The sequence below is a fragment of the Pongo pygmaeus genome, chromosome 15 (assembly GCF_028885625.2).
Source record: "Pongo pygmaeus isolate AG05252 chromosome 15, NHGRI_mPonPyg2-v2.0_pri, whole genome shotgun sequence".
NCBI classification, from domain to species: Eukaryota; Metazoa; Chordata; class Mammalia; order Primates; family Hominidae; genus Pongo; species Pongo pygmaeus.
Window position 1 is genome coordinate 19,605,192 of NC_072388.2, and position 25,095 is coordinate 19,630,286.

At 43.1% G+C, this 25,095-nt stretch overlaps 1 protein-coding gene and 1 pseudogene across 1 annotated transcript in view; one reads left to right on the forward strand and one right to left on the reverse strand.

Annotated features, from left to right (window-relative positions):
• LOC129012937 (olfactory receptor 10G3) overlaps positions 1-15,942 on the reverse strand; it is a 48,238-nt gene extending 32,296 nt beyond the window's left edge. The window contains exon 1 of the mRNA XM_054449108.2: positions 15,007-15,942. Coding sequence (XP_054305083.2) covers positions 15,007-15,942 — 936 coding nt within the window. The remainder of the gene's footprint in view (positions 1-15,006) is intronic.
• Positions 2,124-3,393, forward strand: LOC129012934 (histone-binding protein RBBP4-like; annotated as a pseudogene).
• Positions 15,943-25,095: the final 9,153 nt, after the last annotated feature.

Sequence of the window (25,095 nt, forward strand, 5' to 3'; positions counted from 1 at the left end):
AAAGAGGCTCAGAGACTTCTTTAGCCTAAGAACCTCTAGGACCTAACTCTCCAGGAGCCTTAGCGTCAGGTCAAGTAAAGGAGCACACACAGGATAGAGAGTGGGTATGGGAAGTGTTTCTGTTTTTTTTCTTTTTTTTTGAGAGGGAGTCTCGCTCTCTCACCCAGGCTGGAGTGCAATGGCACGATCTTGGCTCACTGCAACCTCTGCCTCCTGGTTCAAGCGATTCTCCTGTCTCAGCCCCCAAGTAGCCAGGACTATAGGCACACACCACAACGCCCGGTTAATTTTTTGTATTTTTAGTAGAGATGAGGTTTCACCATATTGGCTAGGCTGGTCTTGAACTCCTGATCTCAGGTGATCTGCCCGCCTCGGCCTCCCAAACTGTTGGGATTACAGGCGTGAACCACTGCGCAGCTGGGAAGTGTTTCTTTCACTGGAGGGACAGAGGTAGTTGTGATGACCCTACTGTGGCCCTGGGGAGAACAGTGGGAGGATAACAGTGAATAAAGGGCTAAGTGAAGTTCTTAGAAGTAGGGTGGAATGAGTGTGAGAGAAAGGGGGAAGCTAGTGAGGCTTTTCTCTTATGCTGATGTAAAGTAGGTTTCCAATAGAAGAAATTTATAAGTAATATAGAGGATAGGATGATTAATCTAAATTGGACCAGAGCAGAGTTTTGTTGGCCCCAGAGGTTTTAAGATTTTGTTTAGGTAAGATTTGTGTTTAGTCCCAGCAATTTGGGATGCTGAGTTGGGAGAATCACCCGGGCCCACGAAGTTGAGGCTGTAATGAGCTGTGATTGTGCCACCGCACTCCTGCTTGGGTGACAACAAAAAAGAAAAGATAATAAACCTAGGTTCTTATTGCACACCATATGCAAAAGTAAATTTCATATGGAATAAAGATATAAATGAGCACAACAAAACTATAAAAACGTTAGAAGAAGGCCAGGCATGGTGGCTCATGCCTGTAATCCCAGCAATTTGGGAGGCCGAAGTGGGTGGATCACCTAAGGTCAGGAGCTCAAGACTAGCCTGAACAACATGGCAAAACCCCGTCTCTACTAAAAATACAAAATTAGCTGGGTGTGGTGGGGCACGCCTGTAATCCCAGCTACTCAGAAGGCGGAGGCAGGAGAATCGCTTGAACCCGGGAGACGGAGGTTACCGTGAGCCGAGATGGCACATTGCACTCCAGCCTGGGCAACAAGACTGAAACTCCATCTGAAAACAAAACAAACAAACAAACAAACAAAAAAAGAAGAAAATTTAGGACCCTATAAAATCTTGGGATGGGGATGTGCTTCATTTTTTTTTTTTTTTGAGACAGAGTTTTGCTCTGTTGCCCAGGCTGGGGTGCAGTGGTACGATCTTGGTCTCGATCTCTTGACTTCGTGATCTGCCCCCCTCGGCCTCCCAAAGTGCTGGGATTATAGGAGGGAGCCCCCGCACCCAGCCTGGGGATGCACTTCTTAAACAAAATAGCCTAGAATCTATAAAGAAAGTATTACTACACAAAAATAAAATCTTTGAGATGAAAAAAGACAGCATAAACACAAATAATACAGTTGGTAGAAAATATTTGCACCCATACCATCATTGGATGAATTTTCTAATATACAAAGACCTAGTATTGGAAGAAAAAGTTGACAACTCAATAGAAAAATAGGCAAATGATATAAACAGGCAAAAGGCAGACGAGCAATTCTGAATGGTAAATAAGTCTTTTTTTTTTTTTTTTTTTGAGACAGAATCTCACTCTGTCACCCAGGCTGGAGTGCAGTGGCGTGATCTCAGCTCACTGCAACCTCAGCCTCCTGGGCTCAAGCAATTGTCCTGTCTCAGCCTCCCGAATAGCTGGGATTACAGGCATGGGCCACCACGCCCGGCTAAGTTTTGTATTTTTTAGTAGAAACGGGGTTTCACCATGTTAGCCACGATGGTCTCAATCTCCTGACCTCGTGATCCGCCCACCTCAGCCTCCCAAAGTGCTGGGATTATAGGTGTAAGCCAACACGCCCAGCCTTCTGAATGGTAAATAAGTCTAATAAAAGCTACCCAGGCAGCCTCCCCGCCCCTCCCGCAATGCTCGACCCCAGGATTCCCCCGGCTTGCCTGCCTGCCATGGCCGTCAAGGAAGCAGCCTTTGATGAGGGAGTGGAAGACCAGTGATCAACGATGAGTACAAAATACGGAAAAAAAACACCCCTTTTCTTTACGATTTGGAGATGACCCATGCTCTGGAGTGGCCAGCTTAACTGCCCAGTGGCTTCCAGATGAAACCAGACCAGAAGGGAAAGATTTCAGCATTCATCGACTTGTCCTGGGGACACACACATTGGATGAAAAAAAACATCTTGTTATAGCCAGTGTGCAACCCCTAATGATAGTGCTCAGTTTGATGCATCACACTATGACAGTGAGAAAGGAGAATTTGGAGGTTTTGGTTCAGTTAGTGGAAAAATTGAAATAGAAATCAAGATCAACCGTGAAGGAGAAGTAAACAGGGCCCGTTATATGCCCCAGAACCCTTGCATCTTTGCAACAAAGACTCCTTCCAGTGATGTTCTTGTCTTTGACTATACAAAACACCCTTCTAAACCAGATCCTTCTGGAGAGTGCAACCCAGACTTGCGTCTCCATGGACGTCAGAAGGAAGGCTATGGGCTTTCACGGAACGCACAATCTCGGTGGGTACTTACTTAGTGCTTCAGATGACCACACCATCTGCCTGTGGGACATCAGTGCCATTTCAAAGGAGGGAAAAGTGGATGCGAGGACCATCTTTACAGGGCATACAGCTGTAGCAGAAGATGTTTTCTGGCATCTGCTTCATGAGTCTCTGTTTAGGTCAGTTGCTGATGATCAGAAACTTATGATTTGGGATACTCGTTCAAAAAATACTTCCAAACCAAGCCACTCAGTTGACGCTTACACTGCTGAAGTGAACTGCCTCTCTTTCAATCCTTATGGTGAGTTCATTCTTGCTACAGGATCAGCTGACAAGACTGTTGCCTTGTGGGATCTGAGAAATCTGAAACTTAAGTTACATTCCTTTGAGTCACATAAGGATGAAATATTCCAGGTTCAGTGGTCACCTCACGATGAGACTATTTTGGCTTCCAGTGGTACTGATCACAGACTGAATGTCTGGGATTTAAGTAAAATCACAGAGGAACAATCCCCAGAAGATGCAGAAGACGGGCCACCAGAGTTGTTTATTCATGGTGGTCGCACTGCCAAGATACTTGATTTCTCCTGGAATCCCAATGAACCTCAGATGATTTGTTCTGTATCAGAAAACAACATCATGGAAGTGTGGCAAATGGCAGAGAACATTTCTAACGGTGAAGAACCTGAAAGGAGTGTGGATCCAGAAGGACAAGGGTCCTAGATTTATCTTTACTTCTTGTGATTTTAGACTCCCCTTTTTTCTTCTCAACCCTGAGAGTGATTTAACACTGGTTTTGAGACACAAACTTTGTTCAGCTATCCCTCTATATAATAGCTACCACCAATAATGCTATTAGCCCAAACAGTGGGTGTTTTCTAAATATTAATGGTAGGGGGGCTTGATTCAGCAAAGCCACAGACTTATTACACTGAATTTTTTTTCAGGAATTTTCTAGTAACAAAACCAGGGCTAAAGTAGCTACAGAAAGGGGAATATTATGTGTGATTATTTTTCTTCTTATGCTATATCCCCAAGTTTTTCAGACTCATTTAAGTAAAGGCTAGAGTGAGTAAGGAATAGAGCCAAATGAGGTAGGTGTCTGAGCCATGAAGTATAAATACTGAAAGATGTCACTTTTATTCAGGAAATAGGGGAGATTCAAGTCATATAGATTCCTACTCGAAAATCTTGATAACCTGACTTTCCAGGATGCACATGAAGACCAGTAGACCAGGAAACAGGAAACAGTTTCCTCTTGGTTTCTTCAGTTAAGTCAGAACTACACGTTCCTCTTTCCCCATATATTTTTGCTAGTTCATGGTTTTTTTTGTTTGTTTGTTTTTTTTTTTGAGATGGAGTCTCACTGTGTCGCCCAGGCTGGAGTGCAATGGCACAATCTCAGCTCACTGCAAGCTCCGCCTCCCAGGTTCACGCCATTCTCCTGCCTCAGCCTCCCGAATAGCTGGGACTACAGGCACCCGCCACCACGCCCGGCTAATTTTTTGTATTTTTAGTAGAGAAGGGGTTTCACCCTGTTAGCCAGGATGGTCTCGATCTCCTGACCTCGTGATCCACCCGCCTTGGCCTCCTAAAGTGCTGGGATTACAGGCGTGAGCCACCGCACCCAGCCGTTCCTGTGTTTCTTAAGCTGTTTTCATGTTGTTTCTTTCCTTTCTGTGAAATGGTTTTTTTTTTTTTTTTTAACTTAGGGATACCAAGTTGTAAAGATGTATGTTTTTACCTGACAGTAATACCACAGGTAGACTGTCAAGTTGAGAAGAGTGAATCAATAATTTGTATTTGTTTTAAAAATTAAATTAATCCTTGATAAAAGTTGCTGCTTCTTTTTTTTTTTTTTTTTTAGGAGTTAGTCCTTGACCACTAGTTTGATGCCGTCTCCATTTTGGGTGACCTGTTTCACCAGCAGGCCTGTTACTCTCCATGACAAACTGTGTAAGTGCTTAAAATGCAATAAATTCTTTTCTACATTAAAAAAAAAAAATCTACCCAGTCTCTTTATTCATCAGGAGGAATTAAAACTAAAATGAACCGCCCATTAGATTAGCAAAAATTAGTTGATAAGGTTCAGTGTGGGTGAGTGTGGGAGTAGGCATTGATACAGACACACGCACAAGCACACATACATATGGCTCGTGGGTGTATGAATTAGGGGTGGGTGTATGAATTAGGAGCATGAATTGCTACAATTTTGGGGGAAGAAACATAGTAATATCTATGAATATTAAAATTATGTATCCTTTGGCCAGGGGCTGTGACTCATGCCTTTAATCCCAGCACTCTGGGAGGCCGTTGGGGGGTAGACTGCTTGAGGTCAGGAGTTGGAGACCAGCCTGGCCAACATGGCAAAACCCTGTCTCTACTAAAAATTCAAAAATTAGCCAGGTGTGGTGGTGTGCACCTGTAGTCCCAGCTACTTAGGAGGCCGAGGCAGGAGAATCACTTGAACGCAGAGGCAGAGGTTGCAGTGAGCTGATATCTCGCCATTGCACTCCAGCCTGGGTGACAGAGTGAGACTCCCTCTCAAAAAATAAATAAAAAGTCACAGGCGATATACATTGTTCCACACCTTACTTTTTCAGTCAAGTATATGTCTTTATTTATTTATTTATTTATTTATTTATTTATTTATTTTTGACATAAGGTCTTGCTCTGTCACCCAGGCTGGAGTTCAGTGGTACAATCTCAGTTCACTGCAGCCTCTGCCTCCTGGGCTGCAATCCTCCCACCTCAGCCTCCAGAGTAGCTGGGACTACAGGTGTGCGCCACCACACCTGGCTAATTTCTTTGGATGTTTTGTAGAGATGGGGTTTTGCCATGTTGCCCAGGCTGGGTTCCAACTCCTGAGCTCAAGCAATCTGCCCGCCTTGGCCTCCCAAAGTGCTAGGATTTCAGGCATGAACCACTGTGCCTGGCCTCAGTTAAGTACATGTCTTGAAGACCATGCTACTTCAAAATATACAGTTTATTATTTATTTTATTTTATTTTATTTTTTGAGACAGAGTCTTGCTCTGTTGCCCAGGCTGGAGTGCAGTGGCACAAACTTGGCTCACTGCAACCTCTGCCTCCCAGGTGTAAGTGATTCTCCTGCCTCAGCCTCCTGGGTAGCTAGGTCTACAGGTGTGCGACACCATACCCGGCTAACTTTTTGTATTTTTAGTAAAGATGGGGTTTCATCACGTTGGCCAGGATGGTCTCGAATTCTTGACCTCGTAATCCGCCTGCCTTGGCCTCTCAAAGTGCTGGGATTATAGGTGTGAGCCACCTCTCCCAGCCAAGGTAATCTGAGTATTATCCAGCTTTTGATCTTTGCTAATCTGACAACTAAAAATGCCATTCCACATCATGCTACCTGACTTCAAACTATACTACAAGGCTACAGTAACCAAAACAGCATGGTACTGGTACCAAAACAGAGTTATAGATCAATGGAACAGAACAGAGCCCTCAGAAATAACGCCACATATCTACAACTATCTGATCTTTGACAAACCTGACAAAAACAAGAAATGGGGAAAGGATTCCCTATTTAATAAATGGTGCTGGGAAAACTGGCTAGCCATATGTAGAAAGCTGAAACTGGATCCCTTCCTTACACCTTATACAAAAATTAATTCAAGATGGATTAAAGACTTAAATGTTAGACCTAAAACCATAAAAACCCTAGAAGAAAACCTAGGCATTACCATTCAGGACATAGGCATGGGCAAGGACTTCATGTCTAAAACTCCAAAAGCAATGGCAACAAAAGCCAAAATTGACAAATGGGATCTAATTAAACTAAAGAGCTTCTGCACAGCAAAGGAAACTACCATCAGAGTGAACAGGCAACCTACAAAATGGGAGAAAATTTTTGCAACCTACTCATCTGACAAAGGGCTAATATCCAGAATCTACAATGAACTCCAACAAATTTACAAGAAAAAAACAAACAACCCCATCAAAAAGTGGGCAAAGGACATGAACAGACACTTCTCAAAAGAAGACATTTATGCAGCCAAAAAAACACATGAAAAAATGCTCACCATCACTGGCCATCAGAGAAATGCAAATCAAAACCACAATGAGATACCATCTCACACCAGTTAGAATGGCAATCATTAAAAAGTCAGGAAACAACGGGTGCTGGAGAGGATGTGGAGAAATAGGAACACTTTTACACTGTTGGTGGGACTGTAAACTAGTTCAACCCTTGTGGAAGTCAGTGTGGCGATTCCTCAGGGATCTAGAACTAGAAATTCCATTTGACCCAGCCATCCCATTACTGGGTATATACCCAAAGGACTATAAATCATGCTGCTATAAAGACACATGAACACGTATGTTTATTGTGGCATTATTCACAATAGCAAAGACTTGGAACCAACCCAAATGTCCAACAATGATAGACTGGATTAAGAAAATGTGGCACATATACACCATGGAATACTATGCAGCCATAAAAAATGATGAGTTCACGTCCTTTGTAGGGACATGGATGAAATTGGAAATCATCATTCTCAGTAAACTATCGCAAGAACAAAAAACCAAACACCGCATATTCTCACTCATAGGTGGGAATTGAACAATGAGAACACATGGACACAGGAAGGGGAACATCACACTTCGGGGACTGTTGTGGGGTGGGGGGAGGGGGAGGGATAGCATTGGGAGATATACCTAATGCTAGATGACGAGTTGGTGGGTGCAGCGCACCAGCATGGCACATGTATACATATGTAACTAACCTGCACATTGCGCACATGTACCATAGAGCCTAAAGTATAATAATAATAATAATAATAAAAATTAAAAAAAAAAATGCCATTCCACTGTTTTTTAAGTTATATTTATTTTATTGTGGACAAGGTTGACTATCTTTCCCTGTATGTAAAACCTGTTTGTATTCCTTTTTCTATGAATTCTCTATTTATATAATTTGCACATAAAGTGTGCATAGCTTTCACATTTATATAAACTCAAAAAAAGTAACCTGCTGTGCGTGGTGGCTCAAGCCTGTAATCCCAACACTTTGGGAGGCCGAGGCGGGTGGATCACCTGAGGCCTGGAGTTCCAGACCAGCCTGGGCAACGTGGCGAGACCCTGTCTCTACTAAAAATGCAGAAATTAGCCAGATGCGGTGGCATGTACCTGTAATCCCAGGTACTCAGGATGCTGAGGCAGGAGAATCACTTGAACCTGGGAGGCGGAGGTTGCAGTGATCCAAGATTGTGCCACTGCACCCCCGCTTGGGTGACAGAGTGAGACTCTGTCTCCAAAAAAAAAAAAAAAAGGTAACCTTTTTGATTTTTCTATAATGTACAGTGTTCTTTTATCTGGAACTCTCATTCCCTCTGATATAAAAAACTTATTTGTGCCAGGTGCGCTGGCTCACTCCTATAATCTCAGCACTTTGGGAGGTCAACGTGGGCAAATCACGAGGTCAGGAGTTTGAGACCAGCCTGGCCAACATGGTGAAACTCCATCTCTACTAAAAATACAAAAAATTAGCTGGGCGTGGTGGCAGGCACCTATAATCCCAACCACTTGGGAGGCAGAGACAGAAGAATCGCTTGAATCCGGGAGGCAGAGGTTTCAGTGAGATTGCGCCACTGCACTCCAGCCCGGGCAACAGTGCGAGACTCCGTCAAAAATAAAAAACAAAACTGTGGGGAAAAGCAAGAGAGATCAGATTGTTACTATGTCTGTGTAGAAAGAAGTAGACATGAGAGACTCCATTTTGTTCTGTACTAAGAAAAATTCTTCTGCCTCGAGATGCTGTTAATCTGTGACCTTACCCCTAACCCCATGCTCTCTGAAACATGTGCTGTGTCAAACTCAGGGTTAAACGGATTAAGGGTTGTGCAAGATGTGCTTTGTTAAACAAATGCTTGAAGGCAGCATGCTCCTTAAGAGTCATCACCACTCCCTAATCTCAAGTACCCAGGGACACAAAAACTGTGGAAGGCCGCAGGGACCTCTGCCTAGGAAAGCCAGGTATTGTCCAAGGTTTCTCCCCATGTGATAGTCTGAAATATGGCCTCGTGGGAAGGGAAAGACCTGACCGTCCCCCAGCCCGACACCCATAAAGGGTCTGTGCTGAGGAGGATTAGTATAAGAGGAAGGCATGCCTCTTGCAGTTGAGACAAGAGGAAGGCATCTGTCTCCTGCCCGTCCCTGGGCAATGGAATGTCTCGGTATAAAACCCGATTGTACGTTCCATCTACTGAGATAGGGAAAAACCGCCTTAGGGCTGGAGGTGAGACATGCGGGCAGCAATACTGCTTAGCAAAGCATTGAGATGTTTATGTGTATGCATATCTAAAGCACAGCACTTGATTCTTTACCTTCTCTATGATGCAAAGACCTTTGTTCACGTGTTTGTCTGCTGACCCTCTCCCCACTATTGTCTTGTGACCATGACACATCCCCCTCTCTGAGAAACACCGACAAATAATCAATAAATACTAAGGGAACTCAGAAGCCAGGGGGATCCTCCATATACTGAACGCTGGTCCCCTGGGCCCCCTTATTTCTTTCTCTATACTTTGTGTCTTTTTCTTTTCCAAGTCTCTCGTTCCACCTAACGAGAAACACCCACAGGTTTGGAGGGGCGACCCACCCCTTCACAAAACAACAACAACAACAACAAAACACTTATTTGAGCCACTTTCTTTCTTTCTTTTTTTCCGAGACGGAGTTTCACACTTGTTGCCCAGGCTGGAGTGCAATGGCATGATCTCCGCTCACTGCAACCTCCTCCTCCCGGGTTCAAGTGATTCTCCTGCCTCAGCCTCCTGAGTAGCTGGGATTATAGGCACGTACCACCCTGCCCCCGCCGGCTAATTTTTTGTATTTTCAGTAGAGACAGGGTTTCACCATGTTGGCCAGGCTGGTCTGGAACTCCTGACCTCAGGTGATCCACCTGCCTTGGCCTCCCAAGGTGCTGGGATTATGGACATGAGCCACTGCACTCAGTCTATTTGAGCCACTTCCAGGTAAATTCCACGAAATTTGGTAATTCTTAGCCATTTCAGTCATATTCAGGATTTGCCTCTCTCCTGTCTTCTCTCTGGGGTGTCCACAGACATTCCTTCCAACTTCCCAACCCCATATATATAATATATATAATTATATATAATATAAAATATATTATATATAAAATATATTATATAATATATTATATATAATATATAATATATTTTATATATAATATATTTTATATTATATATAATATAATATAATATTATATATAATATTATATTATATATATTATATTATATATAATATATTTTATATTATATATAATTATATATATTATATATAATAAATTATATATATAAATAAAATAAGCTCTGTAAATTTAATAAAGGAAAATTTTGCATGGTTTGCTTTTCACGTCTGTTCTGGCACGCTTCTAATGACATCAGAATCACCTGGATCAATGAGAGCCAGTGTGCACAGTCTGTACTGTTTTCTGCATTCTGTGCCCAATTCAATATTATTATTATTATCATTATTTTTGAGACGGAATCTCTCTTTGTCACCCAGGTTGGAGTGCAGTGGCGTCATCTCGGCTCACTGCAACCTCCGCCTCCCGGGTTCAAGCAGTTCTCTGCCTCAGCCTCCCAAGTAGCTGGGATTAGAGGCGCCCGCCACCATGCCTGGCTTTTTTTTTTTGGACACGGAGTCTCGCTCAGTCGCCCAGGCTGGAGTGCAGTGGCGCGATTTCGGCTCACTGCAAGCTCCGCCTCCCGGGTTCATGTCATTCTCCTGCCTCAGCCTCTGGAGTAGCGGGGACTACAGGTACCCGCCACTACGCCCGTCTAATTTTTTTTGTATTTTTAGTAGAGACGGGGTTTCACTGTGTTAGGTCTCGATCTTCTGACCTCGTGATCCGCCTGCCTCGGCCTCCCAAAGTGCTGGGACTATAGGCGTGAGCCACCGCGCCTGGCCTCCTGGCTTTTTTTTCATTTTTATTTTTTGTATTTGTAGAGATGGGGTTTCACCATCTTGGCCAGGCTGGGCTTGAACTCCTGACCTCATGATCCACCCGCCTTGGCCTCCCGAAGTGCTGGGATTACAGGCGTAAGCCACAGCGCCCAGCCTACTTTTTTTTTTTTTAGACAGAGTCTTGTTCTGTCACCCAGGCTGGAGTGCAGTGGCGTGATCTGAGCTCACTGCGACCTCTGCCTCCCAGGTTCAAGCGATTCTCCTGCCTCAGCCTCCTGAGTAGCTGGGATTACAGGCGTGTGCCACCACGCCCAGCTAATTTTTGTACTTTTTTAGTAGAGATGGGTTTTCGCCATGTTGGCCAGGCTGATCTCAAACTCCTGACCTGAAGTGATCCGTCCACCTTGGCCTCCCAAAGTGCTGGGATTACAGGCATGAGCCACCATGCACAGCCTCCAATTCAGTATTATTGCATTGCAGTGATGGACACCAGCTTTGGTCAATACGGCATAGTGCTGTATTTCGGATTTCTTCAAAGCCTGGTAGTTGTTGGTGATGATGACTGATTTGGCTTTCCCTTGTCTGATCATCTTCAGAGTCTGCTTGTGTTCCAGGACGTACTTTCCACTTTTCATGATGAATTGGAGCCTAGAGTTGATAGACTCCAGCGACATTTTGTCTTCTTTGTGGTCAGCATCTTCTGGCCTTAGGTGCGGGAAGGACCCCAACCAAGAGCAGAAGCCAGGATGGCCAGGGAGCAAGAAAGCTCCGTTTTGTCTTTGTACTGGGGGCCCTTCGCAATGGCATCAACTGGGATATAACCCCTTCCTCTTCAGATCCTGCGTTCAAATGTTCACTCATTATTTTTTCACTTGTCTAATAATTTTGGCTAGTGCTTTCAGAACAATGTTATTTAATAGTGGTGATGTTACAGACCATGGGTTCTTGGGCTCTCAATGCAATAGAAATTGACATGAGGGTAAGGCGCGGTGGCTCACAAGTGTAATCCCAGAACTTTGGGAGGCTGAGGAGGGCGTATCACCTGAAGTCTGACCAGCCTGGCCAACATGGTGAAACTCTGTCTCCACTAAAAATACAAAAATTTAGAGGGGCGTGGTGGTGTGCACCTGTAGTCCCAACTACTCGGGAGGCTGAGGCAGGAGAATTGCTTGAACCCGGGAGGTGGAGGCTGCAGTGAGCCAAGATCGTGCCACTGCACTCCAGCCTGGGCAATAGAGTGAGACTCTGTCTCAAAAAAAAAAAAAAAAAAAAAAGAAATGTTTGTATAATTCCTTCCTTCCTTCCTTCCTTCCTTTCTTCCTTCCTTCCTTCCTCTGTCTCTCTCTTTTTCTTTCTTGATGATGTCTCGCTGTGTCGCCCAGGCTGTAGTGTAACCTCCACCTCCCGGGTTTGAGCAATTCTCCTGTTTCAGTCTGCCGAGCAGCTGGGATTACAGGCATGTGCCACCACGCCTGGCTAATTTTTGTATTTTTAGTAGACACAGGGTTTCACCATGTTGGCCAGGCTGGTGTTGAACTCCTGACATCGTGATTTTCCAGCCTTGGCCTCCCAAAGTGCTGGGATTGCAGGCATGAGCTCCCGTGCCCAGCCAAATTTCTTTTCTTTCTTTCCTGTTTTTCTTTTTTAAGACAAGTTCTCGCCCTGTTGCTCAGGTTGGAGTGCAGCGGTGCTATCACAGCTCATTGCAGCCTTGACCTCCCAATCTCAAGCGATCTTCCTGCCTCAGCCCTGTCTCTACAAAAACAATCAAAGAGAATGCAACTCAGGGACACAGGGATACAGTGATTTTAACCTTGTGAGACCCTGTGCATGGACTGCTGACTTATAAATCTGTGAGCTAATAAATCGGATGTTGTTTCTTTTTTATTTTTTTGAGACGGAGTTTGGCTCTTGTTGCCTAAGAGTGCTGGAGTGCAATGGTGCAATCTCAGCTCACTGCAACCTCCACCTCCTGGGTTCAAGCGATTCTCCTGCCTCAGCCTCCCAGGCGTGCGCCACCATGCCTGGCTAATTGCGTATTTTTGGTAGAGATGCAGTTTCTCCATGTTGGTTAGGCTGGTCTCGAACTCCTGACCTCAGGTGATCTGCCCGCCTTGGCCTCCCAAAGTGCTGGGATTACAGGCGTGAGCTACTGCGCCCGGCTGGATGTTGTTTAAGGCGCTAAATTTCTGCTGCTAACACATTGCCTATTATGTTAGATTAAATCCAAACTTCCTACATAGTTTCTGAGGCTTTACAATATCTACCCTTCATGTGTAGTATGGTCATGTAATCTCTCCCCCATATACTACCTTTCACCAACACTAGCTTTCCTTTCAAACATGCCAAGCTTTTTTTTTCTTTTTCCATCCTAGAGCCTTGTACTAGCTTTTACCTCTATTTTTCCTGAGATTCTTGTGGCTATGACTTTGAAAAAGTATTTTTTATTTTTATTTTAATTTTTTTTGAGACAGAGTCTCGCTCTGTCGCCTAGGCTGGAGTGCAGTGATATCTCGGCTCACTGCAACCTTTGCCTCCCGGGTTCATGAGATTCTGCTTCCTCAGCCTCCTGAGTAGGTGAGATTACAAGCACGTGCCACTACGCCTGGCTAATTTTTTTTTTTTTTTTTTGAGATGGAGTTTCGAGCCCAGGCTGGAGTACAATGGCGTGATCTCAGCTCACCGCAACCTCTGCCTCCCGGGTTAAAGCGATTCTCCTGCCTCAGCCTCCTGAGTAGCTGGGATTACAGGCATGCGCCCCCATGCCCGGCTAATTTTGTAGTTTTAGTAGAGACAGGGTTTCTCCATGTTGGTCAGGCTGATCTCAAACTCCTGACCTCAGGTGATCCGCCCTCCTCCGCCTCCCAAAGTGCTGGGATTACAGGCGTGAGCCACCACGCCCGGCCAACGCCTGGCTAATTTTTGTATTTTTAGTAAAGACAAGGTTTTGCCATGTTGGCCAGGCTGGTCTCAAACTCCTGACCTCAGGTGATCTGCCCTCCTCAGTCTCCCAAAGTACTGGGATTACAGGCATGAGCCACCATGCCTGGCCCCAGAAATAGTAATTAAAAAAAAATTGCTTTTTAAGAAAATTTTATTTCAATAGTTTTTGGAGTACAGGTGGTTTTTGGTTACATGGATAAGTTCTTTAGCGGTGATTTCTGAGATTTTGGTGCACCCGTAACCCAAGCAGTGTACACTGTACCCAATATGTAGTCTGTTATCTTTCACCCCTGTGTTAGTCAGCGTTCTCTTTTTTTTTATTTTTTATTTTTTTGAGATGGAGTCTCACTCTGTCACCCAGGATGGAGTGCAGTGGCGCGATCTCGGCTCAGTTCAACCTCCGCCTCCCCAGTTCACGCCATTCTCCTGCCTCAGCCTCTCTGAGTAGCTGGGACTACAGGTGCCCGCCACCACGCCCGGCTAATTTTTTTGTATTTTTAGTAGACACGGGGTTTCACCGTGGTCTTGATCTCCTGACCTCGTGATCCACCCGCCTCAGCATCCCAAAGTGCTGGGATTACAAGCGTGAGCCACCGCGCCTGGTGTTAGTCAGGGTTCTCTAGTGGGACAGAACTAATGGAAAAAAAATATATATATTTTATATATATATATATATATATATATATATATATATATATATATATGAAGGGGAGTTTATTAAGTGTTCACTCACATGATCACAAGGTCCCATAATAGGCTGTCTGCAGGCTGAGGAGCAAGGAGAGCCGGTCCAAGTTCCAAAACTGAAGAACTTGGAGTTTTATGTTTGAGGGTAGGATGCTTCCAGCGCAAGAGAAACATGTAGGCTGGGAGGCTAGGCCAGTCTTTCTTTTCACATTTTTCTACCTGCTTGTATTCTAGCCTCGCCGGCAGCTGATTAGGTTGCGCCTACTCAGATTAAGGGTGGATCTGCCTTTCCCAGCCCTCAAATCTTAATCGCTTTTGGCAACACCCTCACAGGCACACCCAGGATCAATACTTTGTATCCTTCAATCCAATCAAGTTGCCACTCAATATTAAATATCAAATATCATATTGGGAAATATCATATTGAACTCTACATTTTGGTGTGGGAGAATTTATTACTGAGACATTGGAAAATACACTATTGCATTCTTTCTTCTGGATTGTTTAATGTGGTTTAGTTTGTGAGAATTTGGTCTCATTCTCTACTCTTGTAGTGGCTGAGAGTTATCTTGAGAGGATACTAAGGAACTGTTAGAAAGTTAGTATTTTACCTTAAACTGTGTTTGATCATACAATATGGCTATATAAAAGAGAAAAAGCAAGAAGAAAAGAAAAAAGTTACTGAAGCCTAAACATTATAATAAATTCTACTTGCGACAGCTTCCCTAAGTGGGAGAAAGACACTTTCAAACCTCACTCGGAGTTCTTGGGCTTCTGAGCATTCTTTTCAGGGCCAGCTTCACCTCTTGGTTCCGCAGAGTGTAGATAAGGGGGTTGAGGAAAGGAGTGATGGCCATGGGGAATAGGGCAGCTGCCCCATCCAAGGGGCTGTTGGTTTCAGGCCTCAGGTAGATGAAGGCACAGGGCACATAGTACACGGTGACCACGGTTACATGGGCTCCACAAGTTGAAAAAGCCCGGCGCCGCCCATCAGCTGTATGGATTCTCAGGATGGCCTGAATGATCTGTATGTAGGAAAGGAGGATCAGGGAGAAGCAACTGGCAACCACCACCCCAATGTCTACAAAGGTCACCAGCTCGTTGACTGTTGTGTCAGCACAGGCCAGTCTCAACACTGCAGGGATGTCACAGAAGAAGTAATCCACCTGATTGGGCCCACAGTAGGGCAGGCGGAAGGTTAGGATGGCCTGGAGAGCCCCATGGATGGATCCTGCCACCCAGGCTCCAGCCACAAGCAAGGCACTCAGCTTAGCAGTCATGAGCACAGGGTAGCGCAGGGGCTGACATATTGCCAGGTACCTGTCATAGGCCATTAGGGTGTAGAGGAAGCACTGGGTGCTGCCCAGGAAGTGATAGAAATAGAGTTGAGCAACACAGCCACCAAATGGGATGGGTTTGACTCCTAAAGTGAAGTTCATCATGAGGCGAGGGACAATGATGGAGGAGATGCCCATGTCAATGACTGAGAGAACACCAAGAAAGATGTACATGGGGCGGGCATGGAGCCTTGGGTCTGCCCAGACAGTGATTAAAATAAGCAGGTTTCCCAGCTGAGTCAGGATGTAGATTAGCAAAAAGAACACAAAAAAGAGTGTCCTAGGCTTGAGTGGATAAGGAATTCCTGTCAGGATAAACGCAGTCAACAGTGTACTGTTGTTTCTTTCCATATCCCAGAGAATCTTACCTAGAGAATGGACAAAACAAGAATTAACATAGAGGTGAGAGGAAAGTGAGGGGGAACTAGAAAAAGAGATTGTAAAAACTAGGGGTGGTGGCAGAGAAGTTTCTTTCTTACGTGGAAAGATGACAAGTAGAGAGAAACAATGTTCTCTGGCAGGTGTTTTGTAAACAAGTTCTTATTGGAACACAGCCTTGCTCATTTATTTACATATTGTCTGTAACTGTTTTGGAGCTACTATGACAGAGATGAGTGGTTGTATTTAGTTTGCAAAACATAAACTATTTACTCCCTGGACATTTATAGAAAAAGTTTGCACCGAGGGTTTTGTACTCAGAGCACTTTTTCCAATAACCTTTGGAAAATAATCATTGACTGTTGTGTTAGTACAGGCCAGGATTTCCTGGAAACATGACATATGTGAGAAAGGGTATTTGTTTTATTAGGTGCTCTGCCAGCTCAGAATCTTCCAGAGGCCACTAGCTCACTCTTATCTCTGCCAGCATATAAACTTAGATAGAGTGGGGAATATGCAGAAAGGAAATGCAGAAACCCATTTCTGTATAAAGAATGAAATAGAATTTTGAATAAGTGGCTGATTTTTATGTGTGACAGTGCTTGATGCTGTACAGATCTACTTTCCAAGTTCTTTACAATTAAAAGGAAGAGAATGACCATGAAGCTGTAAGTACATAAATAAGGTGAGGACAATCGCCACTATGCACTGTGGTTGGTAGTTGGTGCTATATAATTCAGTTGCTTTGCATGTAATCATTTAGCCTTAAGACATGGTAAAGAGGGGAGAGAAAGAAGAAATGAGGGCTGGCTCTAGTGAGAAGTCAGAGATTAAAGGAAAATTAAAGGATGATTGGAGAGAATGAGAGGATTGCTAGACCAAAACAAACCATTCTCAGTGTGGAAGAATTATTTTAAATTCTTAGTCCAACTCCTTGATTGGCATTTTTTCTTTTTTTTTGAGACAGAGTTCTCTCTGTCAGACAGCCTGGAGTGCAATAGCGTGATCTCAGCTCACTGCAACCTCTGCCTCTCAGGTTTAAGCAATTCTCATGCCTCAGCCTCCGAGTAGCTGGGATTACAGGCATATGCTACCATGCCTGGCTAATTTTTGTATTTTTAGTAGAGATGGGGTTTCACCATGTTGGCCAGGCTGATCTTGAACTCCTGGCCTCAAGTGCTCTGCCTGCCTTGGTCTCCCAAAGTGTTGGGATTACAGGCATGAGTCACCACACCCAGCTTATTTGGTATTTTTTAACCTAAAGAAAAGGGTTGGCAGGCGGGCTCGGTGGCCCATGCCTGCAATCCTAGCACTTTGGGAGGCCGAGGAGGGTGGATCACCTGAGGTCAGGAGTTCGAGACTAGCCTGAACAACATGGTGAAATCCCGCCTCTGCTAAAAATACAAAAATTAGCCAGGCGCGGTGGTGGGCACCTATAATCCCAGCTACTCAGGAGGCTGAGGCAGGAGAATCACTTGAACCCAGGGGGTGGAGGTGAGCTGAGATTGCACCACTTCACTTCAGCCTGGGCAAAAGAGTGAAACTCTATCTCAAACAACAACAACAACAACAACAACAACAACAAAAAGGCTGGGTGTGGTGGCTCATGCCTGTAGTCCCAGCACTTTGGGAAGCTGAGGCAGATGGATCACAAGGTCAGGAATTCGAGACCAGTCTGGCCAATATGGTGAAACCCCATCTCTACTAAAAATACAAAAATTAGCCACGTGTGGTGGTGGGTGCCTGTATTCCCAGCTACTTGGGAGGCTGAGGCAGGAGAATTGCTTGAACCTGAGAGGCAGAGGCTGCAATGAGCAGAGATTGCACTGCTGTACTCCAGCCTGGGTGACAGAGCGAGACTCCATCTCAAACAAACAAACAAACAAACAAAAAAAAAAAAAGAAAAGGGTTGGAATAATGAGCTTTTAAAATTCCTTCTAGTCCTATAATTTTCAGATATCTAAACTCATGGCTTGGAACCTTTTTTGAAAATTAACTGATCTTAAATGGATGGGTTGATTTCTGGGCTCTGTATTCTGTCATTGGTTAATGTGTTTGTTTTTATGCCAGTGCCATGCTGTTTTGATAACTATAACTTTATAATATACTTTAAGATAAGATAATATGATGCCTGTGGCTTTTTCTATGTGTGTGCAAGATTACTTTGGCTATTCAGTATCTTTTTGTTCCACAATGGGGAAAGGACAGTCTCTTCAATAAATGGTATTGGGAAAACTGGATATCCATATGCAGAAGAATGAAATTGGACTTTTATCTCACACCATTAGCAAAAATCAGCTCAAAATGAATTAAAAACTTAAACATAAGACCTGAAATTGTAAAACTACTAGAAGAAAATGGGAAAAGTTCTACCACATTTGTCTGAAAAATGTCATATATATTCAACAGAATACTATTCAGCCCTAGAAAAGAAGGAAATTCTGTCATTTTGACAATATGAATGAACCTGGAGGACATTATATCAAGCAAAATAAGCCAAGCATGGAAAGACAATATTGCATGATCTCACTTATATGTGGAATCTAAAAAAAACTGAACTTACAAAAGAAAAAAAGAGAATGGTGGTTACTAGATGCCGGGGATGGGAATGTGGATGGGGAATGCAGAGATGTTAATCAAAAGGTATGAAGTTTCAGCTGGGTGCAATGGCTCACGCCTGTAATCCCAGCACTTTGGGAGGCCAAGGCAGGCAGATCACTTGAGGTCAGGAGTTTGAGACCAGCCTGGCCAACATGGTGAAACCCTGTCTTTACTAAAAATAAGAAAATTAGCCCAGTGTGGTGGCATGCACCTGTAATCCCAGCTACTTAGGAGGCCGAGGCAGCAGAATTGCTTGAACCCAGGAGGTGGAGGTTGTAGTGAGCTGAGATCGTGCCACTGCACTCCAGCCTGGGTGACAGAGCAAGACTCTGTCTCAAAAAAAAAAAAGAAAAAAAAAAGTACAAAGTTTCGGTTAGACAGGAGAAGTGAGTACAGCATGGTGACCACAGTTAATAATAATATATTATATATTTCATATTGCTAAAAGAGCTTATTTTAAGTGTTCTTACTACAAAAAAGACAAGTATGTGAGGCAATGGATATGTTAGTTTGATATAATCATTCTACAATGTATATGCATCTATCAAAACATCACATTTTAATTTAACTATTATTTATTGATTAAAAATAAAAGTTTAAATAAAACAGGCTTGATGAAAATTTTTACTGAAAAATACTCATGACTTGAGGTAGGATGTCAAAAAAATTGAAATTGATTGTTTTTTTTTTCTCTGGACTGATTTCCATCCACTCAGAAGGAGGAGAGTAAGATTAACAGGGAAATGTCAGGAGCTTTCTGATTAATGATTCTCTTTACCTTCACTCCTGTGCAGGGCAGCATTCTGCCTTGTTGGGTCGGGGGACTGTGGAGAGCAGGGAACTGGCAGCCTTGGTGAAGAAGTAAGTCATCATAGACAGATGGTCCTGTTGCTGGCTGAGAGCAACAAATGTAAACATTATAATGGATCTCAGTCGTCAGCTTGTCATCATAATGGATCTGGTCATTAGCTTACTTCTTGGTTCTAAGCGAGTCTCAAAGCTCCTCTGGGACTGGGTGCGGTGGCTCATGCCTGTAATCCCAGCACTTTGGAAGGCTGAGGCGGAAGGATTGCTTAAGCCCAGGAGTTTGAGACAAACTTGGGCAACATAGCAAGACCCTATTTCTATAAAAAATAATAAAAAAAATTTACTGGGCATAGTGGCACGCACCTGTGTTCCCAGCTACTTGGGAGGCTGAGGTGGGAGGATTGCTTGAGCCCAGAAGGTCAAGGTGAACCACTGCACTCCAGCCTGGGTGACAGAATGAGAGACCCTGTCTCAAAACAAAAACACAAACAACATACAAAAAAGCCAACTCCTCTGGGTTTCAATTTCTTCACTGGGGCTATGAGGATGCGGAATGAGACTGTGGATCCAATTTTGACAAATAGTGAAAAACAAGGGATAGTTATATTCAAGTCTTTTTTGTTTTGTTTTGTTTTTTGAGACAGTCTTGCTCTGTTGCCCAGGCTGGAGTGCAGTGGTGAGATCTTGGCTCACTGCAACATCTGCCTCCTGGGTTCTCTCACCATTCTCCTGCGTCAGCCTCCTAAGTAGCTGACACTACAGGTGCCCGCCACCACACCCAGCTGATTTTTTGTATTTTTAGTAGAGACAGAGTTTCGATCTCCTGACCTCATGATCCGCCCGCCTCGGTCTCCCAAAGTGCTGGGATTACAGGTGTGAGCCACCGTGCCCGGCCTCAAGTCTTTTGTTTTTTTTTTGAGATGGAGTCTTGCTCTGTCACCCAGACTGGAGTGCAGTGGCGCGATCTCGGCTTACTGCAACCTCTGCCTCCTGGGTTCAAGCAATTCTCCTGCCTCAGCCTCCTGAGTAGCTGGAATTACAGGCATGTGCCACCATGCCCGGCTAATTTTTGTATTTTTAGTAGAGATGGGGTTTCACCATGTTGGCCAAGCTTGTTTCGAACTCCTGACCTCATGATCTGCTCACCTCAGCCTCCCAAGGTGCTGGGATTACAGATGTGGGCCACTGCCCTCGGCTCAATAGTCTTTACATTAAACACTTAGCTTTAAAACTGCTGTACCCAAGCTCTTTCAGAGCTTAGCTCTCATCATTTAACCATCTCTGTTATGAAACTTAAAAAAAAAGCAGTAAATCCGGCCACCCCATGCCATTTTATCCTCTTTCAAGTAAATAAAATGCAGTTTATAAATTCTTCAGTTTTAAACATTATAGTCACAGGAACACAGTGACGGTTGAACTTCAAAAACTGACCACAATCGTCTTCCAGATGCCAGAGCTACAGATGCTGTCCTCCTCCCCGCGTTCCTTGACTTCAGAAAGTACAGAGGCTCAAGGTCCCACACAGGTTCCTTGGGAAATTCATGGCAGTGCACATTGGTAGCCCTGAGCTGAAGGAGCTCAGGTGGCTGCTCTGGTCTGTGTGTCGTGTCATGGGATGCTATAGTTTTCTGGGGTCACTGAGGTCTGATGTTAAAGTGTCCAGATTTAGAAGCCTGATTTGGTTAGGTCTCTCTGGGAGAATCAGGTTGAGGGAAATCAGTTCACACTATTCAAGTACCTGAGAGAATGACTTAAAAACCAAACAAATAATTTATTACTTTACAGTGGGAGATCTTGCTCCCATGACTGAAATGATGTGTCTACTGCCCAGGGCACCCACTTATTAATACTATCAAGGTCCCTGGAAATCAAATTAGAAATCAAATGTGTATTTCTGAGTTTTGAATCACAGCAAGGGGAATTTCATGAAGCACACTTAATTTAGGTCACGGTGAATTACACCTGGTAAGTCACACAGCATCTTTATCTAAGGGAATACTTCAATTTTCCCTTCAGATACAGTTATCTTTTTCCCTTGGGCAGTAACGAAGATACATCAACAAAATTTTATTCTAATTATTTTCTTCCTGAATTTCTATCTTTTTAGATTGCCTTTGTTATTTCCACTGGCTCTTTTTCAACATTTTCCTAACTTTTTAGAGTTCCCAATTATGTTTCCTTGATTTATTTTTCATACTGTTTTCTTGTTTGCTTTGGAGAATATTCTAAGATTTACTCTCTAAAAAGTGTTATTTCTTTTGCAAAATTTTCCATTGATAGGGAATGACAGTCTACCCATAGTATGATGATTCTTGTTTAATTCAATCAGAGAGAATAGTATTTTCTTTGTCCTTAGATTTTAGAACCATCTTAATGGGACGAATGAGAGGAAGGAATGCAGTTTTATTTGTAATACTGACTATCTTTATTGGGTGTGATTTCATCCCAGTTACCTCTTTTTGTTTTCTTCTTTTTGTTTCTCTAACTTTTTCCTCCTCAGTAAGTTATAAATATTAACAGAAAAACTTCCCTTTACCTCTGATCTGTTAAGACCTTTCTCCCTGTGTCACTGCCATTATCATAAACCTCCAAGCATGAAGCTTAGTATTTGCTAGGTAACCACCCTTCTGCATACTCTCTGGCTCATTAATATCCACATGTGGTTCTGAGACACTTTATTTAAATGCTTTCAAAAATAAGAGAGAGAGAGAGAGAGATACGGAGGGAGAGAAAGAGACATGGAGGGAGAGAGAGATACACCTGTGTAGTGTTCTTATGATCCTTAGAGGTTAAATGGCAGAGGAGTCCACCTGTGTAGTGTTCTTAGAATCCTTAGAGGTTAAATGGCAGAGGAGTCTCACAGCTGTATAATGCTGGAGTAAGGACTCCAACCAGATTGTATTGTTTCTAGTCCAGCACTCTTTCTACATTTTACTGAAAATTCCTTCCCACAAGGAACCAAATCAAAATAATGTAGTAAATCATGTGAACTGAATAACAATTTTAAGAGTTTTATGGTTCATTCTGTCAAGGATTCTAAACTGGTGTTACTACCCTATTTCAAAATTGAGACACAGTGGAGTTAAGAGCAAGTTCTAAAATCAAACTAGAGTGAAATTTAGTTACAATGAATTCATGAAGTTGCCCGACTTCCTTCATTGTCTGACAATCTATCACACTGAGTGTTTCTTAAAAAAGCCCGAGGGAGGCCGGGCGCGGTGGCTCAAGCCTGTAATCCCAGCATTTTGGGAGGCCGAGGTGGGCAGATCACCTGAGGTCGAGAATTCAAGATCAGCCTGACCAACATGAAGAAACCCTGTCTCTACTAAAAATACAAAATTAGCTGGGTGTGGCGGCAAATGCCTGTAACCCCAGCTATTCAGGAGGCTGAGGCAGGAGAATCACTTGAACCTGGGAGGCTGAGGTTGCAGTGAACTGAGATCACACCACTGCACTCCAGTCTGGGCAACAAGAGCAAAACTCTGACTCAAAAAAAAAACACAAAAAAGCCTGAAGACTTAGTAGTGTTTTTGTTTCACAGATACTTAGTCTTTGAAGATATTGATTAAATGTGTTTTTGAATTCTCATCTGATATCAAATATTAAAGACCATCTAGAGGCTGGTTGCGGTGGCTCACGCCTGTAATCCTAACAGTTTGGGAGGCCAAGGCTGGTGGATCACCTGACGTCAGGAGTTTGAGACCAGTGTGGCCAACATGGTGAAACCTCGTCTCTACTAAAAATACAAAAATTAGCTGGGCATAGTGGTATGAGCCTGTAATCCCAGCTACATGGGAGGCTGAGGCAGGAGAATAGCTTAAAGGAGGAGGTTGCAATGACTTGAGATTGTGTGATTACACTCCAGCCTGGGCAAAAAGAACGAAACTCCATCTCAAAATAAATACGTAAATAATATAAAATAAAAGACCATCTAGTACAAGAATGTTTGAAAAATATATGAGAAATATCAGGGGACCACAAACTAAATATGAGTGTGTAATTTTGATCAACCAAGGAGATTAGACACCTTTTCTAATGAGGCAAAGGGCACAGGCTTAACCTCATTACAGCAAATGAATTTTACTTAATTCTGGTCCCAAACTGTATCCCTAACTCATCTTTCAAATGGCCATGAAGAAAACTTTAAAAATTTTATTATTTTCTGAAAATCGACTCAAAGCACACTTTTTTATTTATAAAAAGCGTTTCAAATATTTAGAAAACTAATATAATTAATTTCTTTTTAAAATAAATTTCACAATAAGACAAATAAAATGGAAAATAATCTAAAGATGAATAACAATGGAACAAATATATACATATATACTATGAGAAAAGTTTGAGTTATTAAATTGAGACACATGAGACAGAATTTCTATTAAAATGTAAAACTCTTATTAGCAATGAGTCAGAATTGTCTGTTTAAAATATTTGCCAATAAAGAAATCAGGTTATAGCTTTACTCATGTCCATTTTTCAAATTTTGGGCAGAGAACTTGTCTTATAGGTGGAAGGGACCTGGTGAGGACAAAAAGAACAGAGCAAGGGTGGCACCACCTCAGAACTCGAAGATGCTCTTCCTAGTCTGGTTGGTATTAAAACCAGTGAATGGACTTTTAATGGAGAATAGCTTTGGAGAAAAATGTAGCCAATTAAAAGCCTGGGGGAAATAGTGTTATCCAATATTAGCCACTATTTTTTAATTTTTTAATTTTTTTAATTTTAATTTTTTTTTTGAGATGGAGTCTCTCTCTGTTGCCCAGGCTGGAATGCAGTTGTGCCATCTTGGCTCACTGCAAACTCCATCTCTCAGGTTCAAGTGATTCTCCTTCCTCAGCCTCCCAAGTAGCTGGGATTACAGGTGTGCACCACCACTCCCAGCAAATTTTTGTATTTTTAGTAGAGATGGGGTTTTACCATGTTGGTTAGGCTGGTCTTGAACTCCTGACCTCAGGTGATCCGCCCGTCTTGGCCTCCCAAAGTGCTGGGATTACAGGTGTGAGCCAACATGCTCGGCCTATTAGCCACTATTTATAAAAAGGCTAAATGGTAGTTACATAGTCATATGAGCAGAACAGCAAAGAAAATTTTTGTGACAGCAGAAAAAGAACTATACTGAGTAACTAAACAAGTAAGGATATTGAGAGATGAAGTGACTCAGAGTAGAGAAACCCCTTACACAATGTTTGGACTTAACATTTATCTCTGAAAAATGGGATTAGAACAGTGGCAGGTGCTATTTTGAGAGGAGAGTACTCTCATCTGAAGGTGTCAGCATCCATCAAAAATTCTTCTTGCAAATGGGGAGAAAGGATACAAATCTATTCCTAGAGAATCTTGAATATCTCATAGGTCAGCAGCAATTATTATGAAGAGCTCGTGGCAGAAGACCCAACTAATTACTTTTGGCTGGATCAAAGTAAAGGGTCAAACTACGGAAACTTAATTTATTATTTGCCTGCTTATTTGTAGAGATATCTGCTTCCAGCTTCCTTATGAACTGGGGGAAGAGCTGTGGCTTTTACTGAAGGTAACTGTTAAGGTTGGTCTCTCCTGTGTTCTACTACTTCTTTTATTTCCCTCAGAGTCAGTTTTTACGTGTGCGACCTTCAGCTTGGGGAATATTGTAACAGCACTCCTGCGATAGGCAAGACCAATATCCATAGTTTGTTTCCTAGGAGACTCTCTGGGTTTCTAGCTTTTTCCAATTTTGTAACA